This window comes from Podarcis liolepis (genome assembly GCF_965112155.1).
Source record: "Podarcis liolepis genome assembly, chromosome: 3".
Taxonomy (NCBI): domain Eukaryota; kingdom Metazoa; phylum Chordata; class Lepidosauria; order Squamata; family Lacertidae; genus Podarcis; species Podarcis liolepis.
The window spans coordinates 70,310,100-70,327,447 of NC_139557.1; the positions used below are offsets into that span (position 1 = coordinate 70,310,100).

At 40.9% G+C, this 17,348-nt stretch overlaps 1 protein-coding gene across 5 annotated transcripts in view; it reads left to right on the forward strand.

The window, feature by feature from the left end:
* The first annotated feature begins 11,051 nt into the window (after nt 1-11,051).
* ZDHHC14 (zDHHC palmitoyltransferase 14) overlaps nt 11,052-17,348 on the forward strand; it is a 59,394-nt gene continuing 53,097 nt past the window's right edge. For all 5 annotated transcript variants that reach the window (XR_014524385.1, XM_083496531.1, XM_083496533.1 and 2 more), the window contains exon 1: nt 11,052-12,341. Coding sequence is in view for 4 of the 5 variants with exons in the window: in XM_083496531.1 (XP_083352657.1) it covers nt 12,088-12,341 (254 nt within the window). In the remaining variant the exon portion in view is untranslated. The remainder of the gene's footprint in view (nt 12,342-17,348) is intronic.

Sequence of the window (17,348 nt, forward strand, 5' to 3'; positions counted from 1 at the left end):
GTTAAGCTTCCAAACTGTGATCAAAAGGAGCCCCACGTAAAGCATATTATACAGTCTAGACTCAAAAGGAAGAATTTAGTACTTAAGTTTTATATACCTAATTTTAATTGGACATTTTATGTATACATCTCTAACTTATTGTTATTCAGCAGGAGCCTTTGGGGTGTGGAGTAGCCTAGAAATTATTGAATTAAAATGTATAAGTAAATAAATTATGCAGTATTCTTTTCCATCAGCCTTATCTTTTCTTATGCAGAAGCCACCGTGTAAACTTGCCTTTTTTTCAGTGAGCCTATCTTTCGTTTCCCAGAACCTTTCCTGTTTCCCTGGCCTAAAGATTCTAGTAAACATTTCACTCTGGCATTGATCACTGATTTTATAGCATCATAAATAACACAATGCTTCACTCAGTTAAATGATAAGGCCCCTGCACTAATGTGTTGATGACAGATGAGTTCATCCTGTAGCCTTTACATATACATGAAGACCTTACTCATCTTCTCTTGTGGCTAATAATAATAATAATAATAATAAAGTACACAAGCACAGATAAATCAGGTGATACCCAACATCAGAGTAGACCCATTGAATGGAACGCAGGAAGCTACCATACTGAGGCAAACCAGTTGGTGCAGTTCTCCAAGGTTTCAGGCAGGAGTTTCTCCCAGTCCTACCTGAAAATGTCACAGATGGAACCTGGAACATTCTGCATGCAAGGCAGATGCTCTCCCACTGAGCTACGACCTTCCACACTTCATTTCATTGATTTTAATGGATCTATTCTTGAGTATGTCTGGTGGCTGATAATCACCCGTTTATAGTTAAGGGAGACATTATATAGCAGTTTGCTTAAATGAATATATTTGTGTGTTTATTACTTCTCTACCCCACACTTCCATGATGCCTCCAAGCATATCACAGAAATACTACGGTCAAGCACTTCACATCGCATCAAACGGTTTAGCTACAATCACATGTCACACAGGGCTGCTTCTGACATAGTATGTTATTGTAAGTGCATCACCAATTGCTATCTTAACAAGCGCCTCTGATAAAGTGACTGATCCTTCCCAAAGCAGAATACTGATGGCATATATTGCATTGGAAGGCAAATAAATGAAAGAACCCTTGGTGTAGGTGCCATTATTACAGGTGGCGACTATTTTGTGCAGGGGTTCCGTTCTTGGCCCCCACGCACGCATAAGCCCTTTCTGCCCCTGTTCTGCCCTCTTCTGGGTGGTGGTCACACATTAATTGGATGCCTGTAATATGGTCGCCACCTGTAGAACCCATCACCAGACCCATGCATTGCTTGTCTGCAAGGGTCCCCAGTCAGCTGAGAGGCATGGGGAATTCTTGGCATGACAGTGTAAGATCAGCAGGTCCCTGCGGAGCAAGTGTACCCAGCTGCACACACCCCCATTCAGCATGGATCTGCTTGTAACTGTGTTACCAGAGTAGAAATTGGTAAAGAACCGGTAACATAGTGTGACACAGGGGACTATATCCTGTGTTCATATCTGTTGTATGGTCACTTTTTGCTGATAAGTAGATGGTTTGAGGGGGCTGGCTGTAAGCAAGTACAGGCCTACCACCCAAGACCTGTGAGAGAGAAGTGTAATTCTACAGCATAGGCTGTGTGTAGATCACTGGTGATAAATTTGGCTTCAGCTGGAAACTTGGAAGTGACAACAAGTGGTGTGGTATGGTTTTCTCTACTAGGTCTGCCCTGTAGTTCATTGTTCTTGAGTACTACTATACTTTGACCTTGTTGACCTGTTTTTTCACTGTGTTGGGTGGGTATTGTAGTTTAAGGAATGCCTAATAAAAATTCTTAAGTTGTTAGTCTCTGTCCAAAGAGTATGAGCAGATGTGTTTGTAATGTAGGGATTGGCTATAGACAATGGATTTTCTAGTGTTCAAGTATGTGTAGCAGTCAGTTGATTTTCTATGTAAAGTGGTTTTAATTCTATAGCCATTATGTAGTTGTACAGTCATGTCCAGGAAAAGGAGCCTCTTCTCTGGACTGCTCTAGCCCCAGGTTGGTGATGGGTTGCTGAAATTCAGAGAGCTTGAATTAGCAGAGTGCTCTGAGGATCAGAGCTAAAACATCAAATTTCAATCTAACTGTCGTCATAAAACATGCCTTGATAACTTGCTGACATTCTTTATAGAACCTGCCAAAAGAAGCTGCAGCTCCTACACAGATTCATTACTAACAGAACTGTATCGAAATCAGCCAAGGACTGCCAGCTCAAATGCATTTAGGACAGTAGTCATTAGCTATTACATCATATTCTGGAGAAGTGATTTTTCCAGAATGGTAGTGAGGTACATTGGCTGCACCGTGCCACAAAAGCCTGATAGCTGTTGCTGCCCTTGCTAAACTACTTGTATGGAGAGAGGCTTTTCAATCACTATGGTTGTTAATCCACTTTTTAAATTAAATGACCTTGATCCTGCAAATTATTCATGTGGGTGTATAGCCTTATTGTCAGTCAGTGTCCTGGTCCCTGTGCTGCTATTGGACATTTCGCACAGTTGGTTTGGCTGCTGTTCTCCATTAAACATCCTCAGATGTATGTGGGACCACAGTGAAGTGAAGTAGAAACATGTGTCAGCTGGCCGTACGTGGAATTTTGTTGGCAATGTACTGTATTCCACAACTGCAGGATAAATCCCCAGAGACCTATTGTGCAGGCGTTGGGGGGCCTGCCAAGGAACAGTCTTGCCTTAGTCCCAAAACCAAATATGAACTGCACATTTTGTTCACAAACCGTTGATTGGCGCCTCTAGTCTATGTTGTTGCCACATAGGTTGCTTTCAGAGGGACTTATTGCATAGAACTTATATACAAATCTCCGGATCTGAGCCAAAAGAATTCAGATCCTCTGAATGTGCTTAATTTTCTGATGTTTAAAGCAAATATAAAATTAATTCCTTCAGCAACTTTAGAGAATACAGAATCCATCTTTTCCCCCTAATAATTCTTGGATTGTAATTATTGTTGTTGAGAAAGCATCAAGTTTGTTTGCAGATATATTACTTTGTTTATGTAGATGGCATTGTGTCTAATGAAACGACCCTTGCTGCATGAGTTAATGGTGTGATCTGAATAATGTTTTTCTGATTTTCTTGACATAAGATCTCTAACAGCATTTGGTTTCATGTGAGAATTTTAATTCACAAGGTGCAAGCTAAATCAGATGTTTATATAACACACAGTCTTTTTAATGAGTTTAATAGCCAGCAATGAGTTTAATAGCCAGCCAAGTCTTCTGCACTATTGGAATGGCTTGAATTCCCAAGATATATGCAAAATTAATGTCCGCGTAAGGCTCCTTGGCAGGGACTCTCAATAAAAGCAAGGGGCTAAGATAAATGTGAAGCAGATTGTGAATCCTCTTTCTAAGGAGGGGTTGCATATAATTTTCTTATTATTTCTGATGCAATTCCTTAAGCCTTGTGCTCTGCAAGATGATCTAGTACCTCCAATGTATTCACTTGCATGCCTGTCCTTTAGCAAACAGGCACCAGCCTCAACTTGCTGATAAGTCTTTGCTGTATTGGAACTTGGTGGATCCACCCATATCTATTTATTCCTGTTTCATGCTGACCTGAATTGTGGAAATTTATTATAGTGATATGGGCAGGACTACTTTGTTGGTTTTGAGTACATGATGTTGTTCCACTGCAAACTGCCCAAGTGTGAAGAGAGACAGATCAACAAACCTATTACAGACTAAATAAATGGCTATTTATGAGTCATGTGGGAGTGGCTGCTGGGACCACATAACTCCAGTCTTGAAAGATCTACATTGGCTCCCAGTACATTTCTGAGAACAATTCAAAGTGTTGGTGCTGAGCTTTAAAGCCCTAAATGGACTCAGCACGGTATACCTAAAGGAGCATATCCACCCGCATCATTCAGCCCAGGCACTGAAGTCCAGCTCCAAGGATCTTCCGGCTGGTTTCCACAATGCGAGAAGTGAAGCTACAGCGAACCAGGCAGAAGTTGCATTTGCCTTATGGAGTGCCCTCCCATCAGATGTCAAAGAATTAAACAATTATATGACTTTTTGTAGACATGTAAACTGGAATATAGCTGGCTCTTTTTCTTCTTTCAGGCCATCAGTGTGCCACACATTATTACGATTGGTATGCTTGGCCAGGTGAGCTAGTGGAACTTTGTGCAGGCTTGCTAGTGAATTTACAAGGCTTCCCTTTGGTTAGTATAAAAATACAACGAGCAGAATGTAAGAGAACCTCTGCCTTCTGCACATCCAAGCACTTACATCTGGATCTTATTCACCATTGTGCAGAGGTGGAGAATCCGGAATAAGATTCCCCCAATATGATGCTTGGATCTGTCACTGTGGTCCAGCGGCTGCAATGGCAGCATGAAATTGGACTGCCCCAGAAATTAAAGTAACTGAAACTGTATTAATTTACTGGGTGATGCTAAGCCATTACAGCCTGTAACCTCTTGTGCTTTTAACTGTATGCTAAAGAGTTGCTTTAAAGGCTGGTATGGTAAACAAGTCAAACAGACAATTTGCACTCATCTTGATTGTGCAGAAAGGGTCTTCTTGATAAAGGAAATATGTATTAAATAGTTGCTGGGATAAACTGATGGTTTGTTTTTGCTTTTTTTAAAATGGTTTAAAGTACAGGTGAGTCCTTTAAAAGAGGCCCCGTGGATACAGAGTACACATGTTCCATGGGGCCTCTTTTAAAAGACTCACCCTGTACTGTACAAGCAGCTGTCATTTAATAAAACTGGTTAGCAAAGTCACTCCCAAGACCAAGCAAGAAGGTGGAAAAGTTCACAGGCTTATGATAGCCTGATAAAGTATAATATTGCACTTTTATGCCCCAAAGCATATTTATTATCATGTGTAAAATATTTGTCTCTCATTCTCAGGTGGTCTGTAGTAGAATAAGAAGAGCTTATATGAAAAATTGCCCCATATCAACCTTCCTCAACTTGATGTCCACTATATATTGTTGTAGCTTCCAGATCTAATTAATATTTTTTATCACTTCCATGACTTCACCATCACCAATCTGAACTAAATCAAAAGATTATGTGTTGTTGTTTTTTAAAAAAATGTGCATTTAAAATAAGGCACATAAACATTTATGGGTTGAAAACAAGCATATTTTATTTAATCCCTATTAGTTTGTGTGGAGTTAATGTTCCATACAATATGTGTCGTTGTCCCCGAAAGTTACAAATTGAAATTGCTGCCTTATATTTCCTCTCACATACTTTCCTCTAGAAATACTGCAGCAATAAAATCAATATAACGAAAATGTGCTACATTAGTATATTAAAAAGAACCGTGACAAACCAAGTGAGAATGATCCCATATTTGCAGAGAGCCATATTGTTTCCAAAAATCACAAAGCAAATTATGCAGTGAATTGCCATCCTTTATTATGATGACACCACTCAGATTATAATTACACTAAAAAAACAACAACAGTTCAGTGGCTGAGTTAGTTTCCATAGCTTCCATGTTTTCCCTTTCTGCCAGCTCCATGCTAAATTACTGTACTGTTGTTCCCCTCTCTCTTCTTCACCCTATAATTCTCAGAATCCCCAACCTTGAGACCTGATTGTCCATAGTACACAAATACCATATCATACAGTACAGATTTCTTATTATATTTTTATTGTCTTAAACCTCTTGTGTGCTGCAGCACAGAGCACACACAGGCACCTGAAGGAGAGAGACATAACCCCCTTTTCCTATGAAAGCTTCCCGAGTAATGCCAGCTAGATAAATGGGGCCTAAAGGGAAGGGCAGATTTGAGTTTTTGGAGCAATTGGAATTAGTTTCTCTTGCCTTACAGGTGTCACAGGAATTGATTCCATTCTATAACTCTGTCTATTATTCTATTAAAATGAAATCAAAGCGCCTAAGCATATCTTTCTGTACTCCTGAGAGACTGTGTTCCTCGGTTGATTCTTGATGAACTTCAAAGTGGATAAGAGTGAATATGAATTTGCTGACTAGGTCAACCATATTATAGCACCAGTCAATAAATTTTATCACCACATAATTTAATAGCAAATAATAGCAATCCTGCCCTATTCTGGCAAGCTTTCCTCAGTACCATTTGACATAAATTGTCGTTCTGAATCACATAAGTGATTCAGTTCCATAGGTTTTTTTTTTCTTTAGCAGATAAGCTCTCCCAGGAATATCTTCAGCTGATGGAGCCGCTTTAGGCCCAGGAATATGACTCAGTGGATGAGAACAGAAGAGATCAGTCATTTTCACACGTTTAATAACAGTCTATATAGAAATTCCTTAAAAATAGCTCCAAAACTTCTTTTTTTTAGATTTTGCAAAAATATCTCCGCAACTTTGAGCAAAACTAAAAAAATCTCAACAACTTTGGCCCAAAAAGCTTTGCCATCCAAACACTAGCTCAAAACTCCAACTGCATCCACTGGCCCAGAAAGGTTGGAGACACCTGCATTATCTAGTTAAGTTGCAGTCAGTTTTATTACCCTCCATAATACATATTGAAGGAGGGGACTGAGGTGTAGTTACCGTACTTGCCTAAGGCCATCTAGTGAATCTACAGCAGAAGTAGAAATACCTGGTTTACAGCCCAGTCTTTTAACCCTGTAAACTACACAAACCCCATTTGCATTTATGGTGTTTTATAAACATTAAATAACAACAAGAAGAACAATATTTGTGCTTGCATCAAGTTAGGGAGAGCACTGCAAAGTTGGCAAAGTAAATTTCAGGAATGTGATGGAGAGGATTATCACCAAGCTTGTAAGAAAAATACATCTGAGGATGCATTTCTATGCACTGAATCAGTTGACTTAGCTGTTGATTTTCAGTTGATTTTAGCTGTTCATGAATTTTGTTGGGCAGTTGCTGAAGTCTTCTGTCTTTGTTTTTATTGTTTCTACTATTTTTGTTTTGCTTTAATGCTTCTGGTTATTTTATTTTTCAGCAACTCTAAACTCTGAAAAGGTGGCCTAAAAACAAACAGGTATATAAATAGAGAACCCACCCTAAACACACAGTTAATTGCATTGAAATGGAATTGTATGGGATCAGCTTGTTTGAAATCCTGTATCATGTCCTGTTGAAGCCAGGATAAATAAGCTACAAGTATAGACTGTAAATAATAGTCTTGTGGACAAAAGGAATTAACTGCATTTGCATACCTAATGCTGTTTCTTATTTACAAAATAGCAGCTTGTGGAATGGGGTGGGGGCAGCAATTTGGAGCAGAGCAGTCTAACAACAGAATACTAAATAGCTACAGAGAATTCATTAATACTATTAATATTTGAGTTACCAACACTCTATGGTTGTGGTGCCTCCATGCAGAGCTGCCCGAACATATGGGGAAGCTGTTTGCTGATCAGAGCTATTTACATGGAAAATCTCCATGGCAACATCAGCAGCCTGCAGAAAGTTGTTGCACGGGTATAGAGTTCCTAAGTACTGGTGTGGAGACTTTCTATGCAATAATGCTGATACATAGGATACACCTCTTATATACACTACAGAAGTCACATGGAAATTCCTACGTTGTCTGCCAGCAACCACACCACAGGTGTGATAAGAAGCAACCTTTCAATTAGAACTTAAACAGCACATAAGATTTTACTTTAGGCTGGATATCTTATCTTATGGAATTCCCTCATGCTGCAAAACATTTAGTTCAGGGGAAAGGGCTAACTGAATAGGAAGGTGCTAATCTAGTACTAAATTTTGCAGCACAGGATGAAAAGGAGGATATTTTATACCACCTTCCCTTGCCTGTACAGAATGGAATAGTTGCAAGAAGGGAAATGGGGTCAAAGAACAGGAAACTCTTGGTAAATATCCCCTTAACTTATTTTCATACCCATTCCAGGATGTTTTAGGTTGCTAGGGGCTTTTCCTGCTTTGCAGCTGGGGAAGAAGGAATTAATAAGGATTGGAGAAAGCGCTTTTCCTCTGATCCTATTATATCCCCTCCCTGCAAGCCAGGCAGCAGCAGCACCTGGCATCATTGGGTGACCCTGACAGGGTCCACGGCTGCTTATGCCTGCTATGAGTCTCCCACTTGGCCCCCTTCCAGGGCCTGGGTTTATGAAGTGGGAGTAGCAGACAGCTGGGAAACCACTGTTTCAAATAACACGCAATGCCTCCATAGTGATGCTATGTCTGGGCATTACAGTGGTACCTTGGTTCTCAAACTTACCGTAATCCATTCTGGACATGCGTTCCAAAACCAAAGTGTTCCAAAACCAAGGCACAGTTTCCCATAGAAAGTAATACAAAATGGATTAATCCGTTCCAGACTTTTAAAAACAACCCCTAAAACAGCAATTTAACATGAATTTTACTATCTAACAAGACCATTAATCCATAAATTGAAAGCAATAATCAATGTACCGTACTATAAAATAAATAAAACAGTATTGTAGATGATAAAAATTAAAATTATTATTATTTCCTTACTTGCACTGATAATAGTCATTGTTTGGATGGGGGGCTTTTATCCATTTCCGCAGTCACACAATCAGTCAATCAATCAGTAGCTGAACTGGGATGCACACAGTCACAAAAACAAATTAACTGAAAAAGCCTCAAAACAAAAAATGCAAAATAAATAGCAAAAACAAAAGCACCAAATATAACTCCAAATATGACCTTAGATCACTGCAATTGGAAACGGAAGGCTTGAATTACAATGGGGAACGCAAATTAGCAGCACAACAAGAAACACAGGGGGACTCAAAACGGAGCATGTTCGGCTTCCGGAAAAATGTTCAAAAACCAGAACACCTACTTCCGGTTTTACAGTGTTCGCGTTCCATGTTGTTTGTGAACTAAGCTGTTTGAAAACCAAGGTACCACTGTATAGGTAATTACTGAGACGGGTGCCTTGCAGCCACCCAGCACAGTAGTGCATCTGCTTGTGGTAAGCCTAGGGCAGGAGGAGGGGCGTCCACTGAGGAAGGAGAAGACTCCACCAGAAAGCACTTTTCTTATAGCATCCTGGACTAGAAGGGAGATTAGGGCCAGAATATATACACCTCATGGCATACATCCCCCAATTTCCTGCCCCACGCCCTCCCACATACCCTGAAATGCACTGCACTGCTTGGGTTCAAAGCTAAAGAAGCAGATTCCTCCAGGGGGCTGTTGAGACCATAGGTTTATTGCATGCACTATAAATAGGACTAGACTCCGGTCCAGCCAGAGACATTTTGGCACCTGAGGCGGACTCCAAAATGGTGCCATGCTCCCCACCACAGAATATCTACATCAGGAACAAGGTGGGGAGAGAAAGATTGGCATCGGGATCTCCTGCCCTAGTGGATTCTGCCACCTGAGGCAGTCACCTCACCTTGCCTCTTGTGTGGGCTGGTCCCAATTGGACTGCTTACTGAACTGCTGGTTATTGGGATAAACGTTATGCACAATTGTGCTATCGGGAAGAGAGGGGATCCCAATAATTTAACACACAAACACCATTTTTTCCCCAGGACCCCAACTAACATATTAAATGCTAGTCTATCAGAAGGCGAACGCAAATAATATTGCAATATCGTCATTAATAGTAACACAGCATTATAATATGTATATTCCAGATGAACTGTTTATTTTTACAAAAAACACTCCTCCCCGCTCCTCTGCTTCCTACCCCGCTCCCCTTTTTCTTTAAATTGCTGCTGCTGAACTCTCTCCGTTTCCGTTCCCAGCTCAGAATTCACCGCCCTCGCGATTATTTACATCAGCAGACAATCGTAGAGGGCGAGGAAAGGGGGGAGACCCTGGGACTTGTAGTTCTTCCCCGTTTCCTCTTCGGCTAACCTCACTTCCCCTTATGGAAGCTGTTTTTGTTTTAACATCTATGTAGTCTGGTTACACGCGGAATGCAGGCACTGGACTACATTTCCCAGATGGCCGTGCGCTCGAGAGTGGGAGAGGGAGGGAGGCGGGAGATGGACCTTGAGCCTTCTTCCTCTTGAGGCAGGAGAACATTGGAGGGTGGTGGGGGAATCTCCGCTTTCGCGCCGTCGCGTGGTCGGGAGTCGGGACCCAGCGCAGAGCGCGGGGGGAGCTTGGAGGAAGAGAGTGAAAACAATAAGGGCAGCGGGAGCACAAGCCAGCCGTTCCCGCTGCCGCCGCTTGGGGTTGGCGAGAGGAGGCATTGCCGCCGGCTGCCGAGAGGAAAGCGGGCTGGGAGGCGACGGGGAGAGACCCTGAGAGACCGCGAGCGACCTCGGCGCGCTGCCGCTGCTGCTGCGTGGCTTGTGGGCGGCGGAGGACGAGGCAGGGAGCACCGGGGGAGACGGAGCGAGGCGAACAAAGGCTGCCCGCCTTGCCCGGCGAAGGGACCGGAGGACCGCAGGCAGAACTGGGCGACCTTCCCTGGCCGAGAGGGAGCCCCGTGAGGCGGACGCTCAACGGGCAGAGTTCCCCGCTGCCTTCCAGCCATGAGACGGAAGAGCAAATCCCGAGGAGGGGCTTCTGGCGGCTGGTGCTCGCTCTGCCGCGGCTCTCAGTGAACCCTTGGCGAGGAGGCTTCTTCCAGGAACGGTTCGAGCCAAAGAAATCTCTCCCTGCTGCTGCTGCTTCTGACCCGTGTAAACGAAGTGACTCCTGGTTCTCCTCAGCAGCAGCAGGAGGAGAAGAAACGGCGCTGAGGGAAGCGTGTGTGAGGGCGGCTATTTTATAACCGTGCCTCCCTCTTCCTTTCCCTCCCTCCTTTCGCTTGCCTTTGCCAAGCAGCCTCCATCGCTTTTGAACGGGGGCGCGTGGATGTCGGGAGGCGAGGGGGAAGCGGGTGCTGTCGCCGCCGGGCGCTGTTTTCGGGTCGCTTCTCTCCCACACGCTGCTCCCGGCGATGAAAAGCGGGATCCAGGAAGCTGCTTCTGCTTGGTCTGGCTGCTGGGGATAAATAAACCCAGATAGAGTGGGAGGCGGAAAGTGAAGCACCCGCCGCTCTTTTTCTTGACATCTGGCTCTGTTCAAGTGGAAGGCAGCGCTGGGGTTGTGAGGGGGTCGTGGACAGCTTTAGGTCCGACGACAGTTTGAAGGGAGCCGGGTAGGTGGGTGGGCTGCCAGCCCGATACCTTCTGGAACGGGAGACGAATCTTGGATGGCTTCACTATCTGACTAATTCCTGTATCGAAGCTGGAATGAGTTTCAGAGAGCAACTCCTTTATTTGCTTATATAAAAGCCTGGAACTTTCAATAAGTGCGACCGAAGGAAGAAAAGCGGAAGGGATTTATAATATAAACATTTTATTTGCATCTCTTTCCCCTGAAATCAAGTTGTTTTTTTCTGGAGGAAAGGGAGGGTGAACTGGATATTTGTTGGCAAATAGAAATGAAGGCTGGCTTTTAAAATGTCATGTATTATTTTTCCTCTGGCAATGGATATTGACCACCACATTTCTGTTATGCTCCAAAAACTTTCTTTTCTATAGTGAGAGCAAAGAGGAACTAATAGTCTTTTGTTGTCATTCAGAGCAACGGCCAGAAAAATACAGGCAGCTTACAGAGTCTAGGAGAAAATTGGATATTATGGATGGTTTCTCAACTGCTGGTTTTGGATTTGGATATATGTGTTTGGAACAATTAATAGGAATTTTAATTTTTGTAAAATGATCTGCATAAAGGATCTTAACAAACTTATATGAAAGGAATCTACTTGGTTACAAAACACTCTTAACCATTTTTAACCAAGACATGCTTAAGGATGTGGATTTGATGTAAAAACTGAACAGCTTGTTAAACAAAAGGAACAATGCTTCACAATCCTTTTAAAGCGCTATTTCTTCGACAGTTGATTTATATTTTAGCTGTTTCTAGTTCCCATTTCCTTGTATGATTACATACTTTTAAGAAACTGTTTTGAACTGTTTCATTTCATTGTGAAGAAAGGATAGACTACTTATGACTTCTGCAATGACAGCTTTGGACACTGAACAGTTAACTGGGTGTTGTATAATGCCCTGATAAACTAAAGTACTAAAAGTGGCTTCAAGGAAACATCTTACCCAAGAGGTGTTTTGGGGGTTACTCCCCTCCTTATTCCCCCTTGATGACTCCAGGAGGTGGTGGAGGAGGGCCCATGAAAGACTGTGAATACAGTCAGATCAGCACTCACAGCTCCTCTTCTCCCATGGAGTCTCCTCATAAGAAAAAGAAAACAACTGCCAAGAGAAAATGGGAGGTTTTCCCTGGAAGAAACAAGTTCTACTGTGATGGAAGGATCATGATGGCTCGTCAGACTGGAGTCTTCTACCTGACCCTTGTTCTTATTTTGGTTACCAGTGGACTGTTCTTCGCATTTGAGTAAGTGGCATTAAAGTTTTCATTTCTTCCCCCCTTTCCATAATGATACAGCTTTTTGAAAAAGGTTTCTATTTCCATTCTGTTCTATAATTACCAAAGATTGTTTGTAGTCTGTAGGCATGGATAAGTGAGTTGTACCTATATCATGACTGATATAGTTATGTTTACAGTATGTTGAGACCTTGAAGCTGAGATTGCTACTATTTTCCACTGCAGCTATATTTAAAACAGCCATTCTTTCCTTATGTCCAGCAACTTGGGCTGCTACATATGAATGAGAAGACTAGTTATTCCTGTTTTTTTATTTTTCAAAACTATTACTTGATTGTACTTTTTCACACAGCTTCTACTAAGCTGAACATACTTGCATTTTTAAAAGAAATTTTAAAAAACCTGATTGAGTCTAGCTGAATGATTTTTAGATTACTTTGTCAAATGTTTGCAACAGGCTGTTAAGGAACCAGGTGTTTACATTTACAGTACATCCAACTATGAACTACATTTTCCTCTTTCTCTGATCAAGTCCTCTGTGTAAAGGTATGTATGTATCAAGCTGTTAGCCTGCCAGTGGATGCAGTCTGTAGAACTGCAGTTTGTACGTGGTAGCATGGTCTGTTCATTATGCTGCTGCTTGGTTTAGTTAGATGAATTTTAAAACCTCATCCAAAAAGTAAACTCTGTATAATTAGGCTAACTAGACATTTCACAACATTCCTCTTCTCAGCTATTGTTCAAACTTCCTTCTTTTTTGTTGTTAGGCAATTCTTCCTTTAAAAAAAGAAAAGAAAAATATAAATCCACCTGTTCATCATAAATACCTTACTCACTTCCCTGTTTGAGAGGTGAAGGATATTGCTTCTGACTTTGTTCAGTCTTTGTTAGCTTTAAAGTCTTCTCCTCACCCCACAGCATCTAGTATTTGCAACGATGTGAGTTTGGTATTTAAAAAAAGAAAGGGGGAAAAAAACTGTAACTGAGCAAGTAGTAGCGTATAAATATGAGATACGTACAATAAGCCTGTGTGATGAAAGTGATCAAGGAGCACTCGTGTACACACCCTTTATTGCTTCCTCTGTGGCTCATGCCTAGTTATGCTGTGGTGTCTTAAAGTTATGCTCATGGAAGGCTAGTTGGGCTTCCTATACATATCTAGTTTGCCACTGTGAGAACTGGGTGCTGGACAAGATGAACTGTTGGCCTGATCCAGGAGACCCTCCTTATGTTATTAAGTGGACCTTTTAATGTACGGTGCAGTTTAGCATCCTATGGAGAAATTGTGTAAATTATGAATCCTGAGGGAAATGTTATTTGATAATCTGTTTAGCAGATAAGTTTTTTTGAACTGAGTCATGATCCATTCTTCCATGCACTGAAAACAGTGGAGCCTACTTTTGCATATAAACACACATGATTGCGCTAAAAGTATTTTTTTGTGCTTGGGGACAATTTTTTTCACAAGGGCAGGTTTTGGGTCGAGCCACTGAAGACATGGTGTGTTTACATGATCCATTTCTCATTGAAAGAAAGAGCTTCTGTTTCTGGTTAGTTTATATAAGTATGAATTAGATAAGGGGTTTTGTGGTCCATGGACCACCAGTGATATGTGAACTTCATTCAGCTGGTTCATGGCATGTCCACATTAAAATTTAATATTTATTTTTTAGTGGTATCTTCATTGTTTCTTTTATTTCTTATACTGTATTTTATTGAATTACAATTCAAATTCTATGAAATGCAAATTACAATACAATAAGATACAACTTTAGAAATGAAAGAACCAATAAAAATACCATTAAAAGCATTATAGTTGCTATGGCATGTAGAAAAATAATTAAGTATGCAGTTTTCAAGCTGTCTGTGGCAGCGGGCAAGGAGAAATTGGGAACCACTGAACTAAATGCTGATCTGATCTTCAAAGGGCGAAATAGAGGCTGAAAGAGATTCTTGGTGAAATTAGACTTTCTTACATCTCCAGATACTTGTTCATATACACTTGGTAAGTTATCATCTTTGATTTGTAGAAGTTGAAAGAGTTCCTTAGAGAAGCATAACTGCAAATGTGCATAAATAGATGGGGTTGGTGTTTGGTTTTTTGTACCTACATATTTAAAATATGCTTGATACAGCACTGGAAGCTTTTGTCCATGTAAATGGGTGTTATTGTTGGGAGACCATATTGTTTCCATACGAAGTAGGAGGATAGATACCATGCCCAGTAATTTCACCTGCTGGAAGCATTTTCAGGACTCACTTTAAAAGTTCTAAAGCAAAATGTTAGATCTTGTCCTTACCTGTCAGTGGGTATGACATGTATTGAAAGAGGCTAATCAGAAGTGAAGTAGATTACAAATAACCTGCATAAGAATAAAATGGTACAGCAGCTCTGGGTATTTCTGCCTCTTCCTGATGGCTAAAGAACAAAACATGTTTTGAGACAATAATCATGTGATAATCAATTTGTTGCAAATGCCCTATATACAGAAAGCAAAACACTGTTGCTCTACTTTTGATCTGATGTCATAAGTTTGGCAGTTATTTTTATCAGCCTAATAGGCTGTCATTTATTGAGCTGCAATTTAATTTGAATTAGGCATATTAGAATCTAAAATCTTCTCAAACCACATCACATAAGTAACTTATTTCTATTCTACATACTTGTGCAAGACTCCATAGGTTTTTGTGTATTTGTACACTCTGCTTGCTATTATCAAGAACTTTTTGCAACAAATACGCAGGCGCATGCTGCTAATTTTTCATAAGAGACACCATTTAACACGGGCATAATCTGTTATTGGTTTACTTTATTACATAACATTTAATTAAATAATATTAAATATTAAACAATCTGCAGGTGTTTCCCTTTATTTTTAATACAAAATACAAAAAGCTGTGCAGCTGTAATTAAGTGCATGCATGTGGTGGAAATTCTCCTGAGCGCTATTTGTGTGTAATTGTATAGCTTGTACAGTGGTACCTTGGGTTACAGACACTTCAGGTTATAGATGCTTCAGGTTACATACTCCGCTAACCCAGAAACAGTACCTCGGGTTAAGAACTTTGCTTCAGGATGAGAACAGAAATCTCGTGGCGGTGGCAGCAGGAAGCCCCATTAGCTAAAGTGGTACCTCAGATTAAGAACAGTTTCAGGTTAAGAACGGACCTCCAGAACAAATTAAGTTCTTAGCCCGAAGTATCACTGTAGTGGCTTACAAGGAGGTATATATTGCCATATAGCATACCAAGCAGATGTTAGGGTTCTTTTTGATAGGATATGGTGGATATGCTTTAGAATTGTGGACATGTAATTATTAGTATTATTACGTTTAAGGCTCTCAAAGCATGTGTCTCACAATGTAAATTATATTCTTATTCTGCAGAAAGAAATCTAATGCTCTAAAGCAGGGTTTTTTTTGGTCTCATGTGCTCTAGTAGAATGCGTGTGTCCCAGAAGATTCAGTCAGAAGCAATAGTCTTTTGCTCTGCCCTTAGCAACAGCATGAGGAATCAGCATCTTGATCTATTATTATATGAAGTGCTTGAGTATGGAATGTTGAAATCTTGTGTATATGCAAATGCACAAAACTGGCACAAAAATGATTCATATGCAGTTTCCCATGGCCTTCTTCATTTTATGGTTTAATAGTTATTAAAGCATACTATCTACAACACAATTTGTAATTCTCTTAATAGTATCATTATTTCATCACAATAATTATATATAAATTCAGGATGCAGAACCAAATATGTAATTAGTTTCCCCCCTGCTGCACATACTTTCAGATTTGAATATGCCTGATGATGTGGCAGCTAATTTTTCAGAAAGTTTATAGGGGCCAGTAAAAATACTGAATATTCATGTAGAGTTTGCCAGCCTTAATAAGAAGGTGGGCAGGTCAGGAAGACAGAAATATTGGATATCACAACAAGTTAAGCTTGTTATATAAAAACAAATGGTTGCTGATCTGGAAGAAACAACCAAATGACAAACAAATGGGTAGATCTTAAGAATCACTCTTGGAAGGAAGTTAATGGGGGAAGGGAACATTTCCACCCCTTCAGGTATCTGTACCTGGTCAGCAGTGTCTCCTGAGGATCTCTGTCTAACATACAGAAAGCTCCTGAAAGCAGGTAAAGTTCTCACTTTCAGCTGCTTCCTACTGGGGCAGAGAAAGGCAGACTCCACTCCAACAGATAGAGATTGTTCTTCCCCCACCCTGCCAAATAACTGTTTGGCAGGCTGAGAGGAGCATGTTTTACTTAGGGAGGAAGGCACGCACAGATGACTGTTTCCTTCCTCATTGGAATTGTGCTCTCTTCAGCCTCCAAGCAATGTGATGGCAGGTGGAAGGCATGTTAAGGGATTCACAGCAGGCGTCAGAAAAGACCTGTGAAGTTGCATGAGAGCTGCAGGTCTTAAATGGATCCCTTAGATGCCTGCAGTACATCATTTGATCATGGAAAGATGATTAAAAATTACAAATGTTTCTTACTCCCTTAAAATGTTATGATGGTAGAGTTGGAGTAATTCTGTTACAAAAAATAGTTTTAGGATATTGATTTCCAAATTGCACATTAGGCAAACTAGTTCCCCCCCTTACTTTGTTTCCCCTTATGTGATTGTATCATTAAATTATTTTATTATTATAAAATAGTCCTGTGGAATTCCGTTTCCAATCTGGAATATTTTTCTAAATATGGTCCGCCCTCCACTGCAAGATGCTCTGTCACATACTGTTGTGGTTACTTTGGCTATGTTAGATTCTTTAGTGAGTGAAAGTCCTAGCCAGATATTCTAGTTCCTGTTCAGCCCCAGTGAGCATGAGCAATAGTCAGGGATCATGGGAGTTGGAGTCCAGCAATATCTGGAGGGCAGCAGGTTGGAGAAGACTTTATTAGTTGTTGTTTTTAAAGTCATACAGCTTCTTACTAAACAAGCCTGCTACACAAGTGATAATCGGACTATTCCAGTTCCCTCTAATAACCCTGGATCCCTGGTGCTGATGTGGG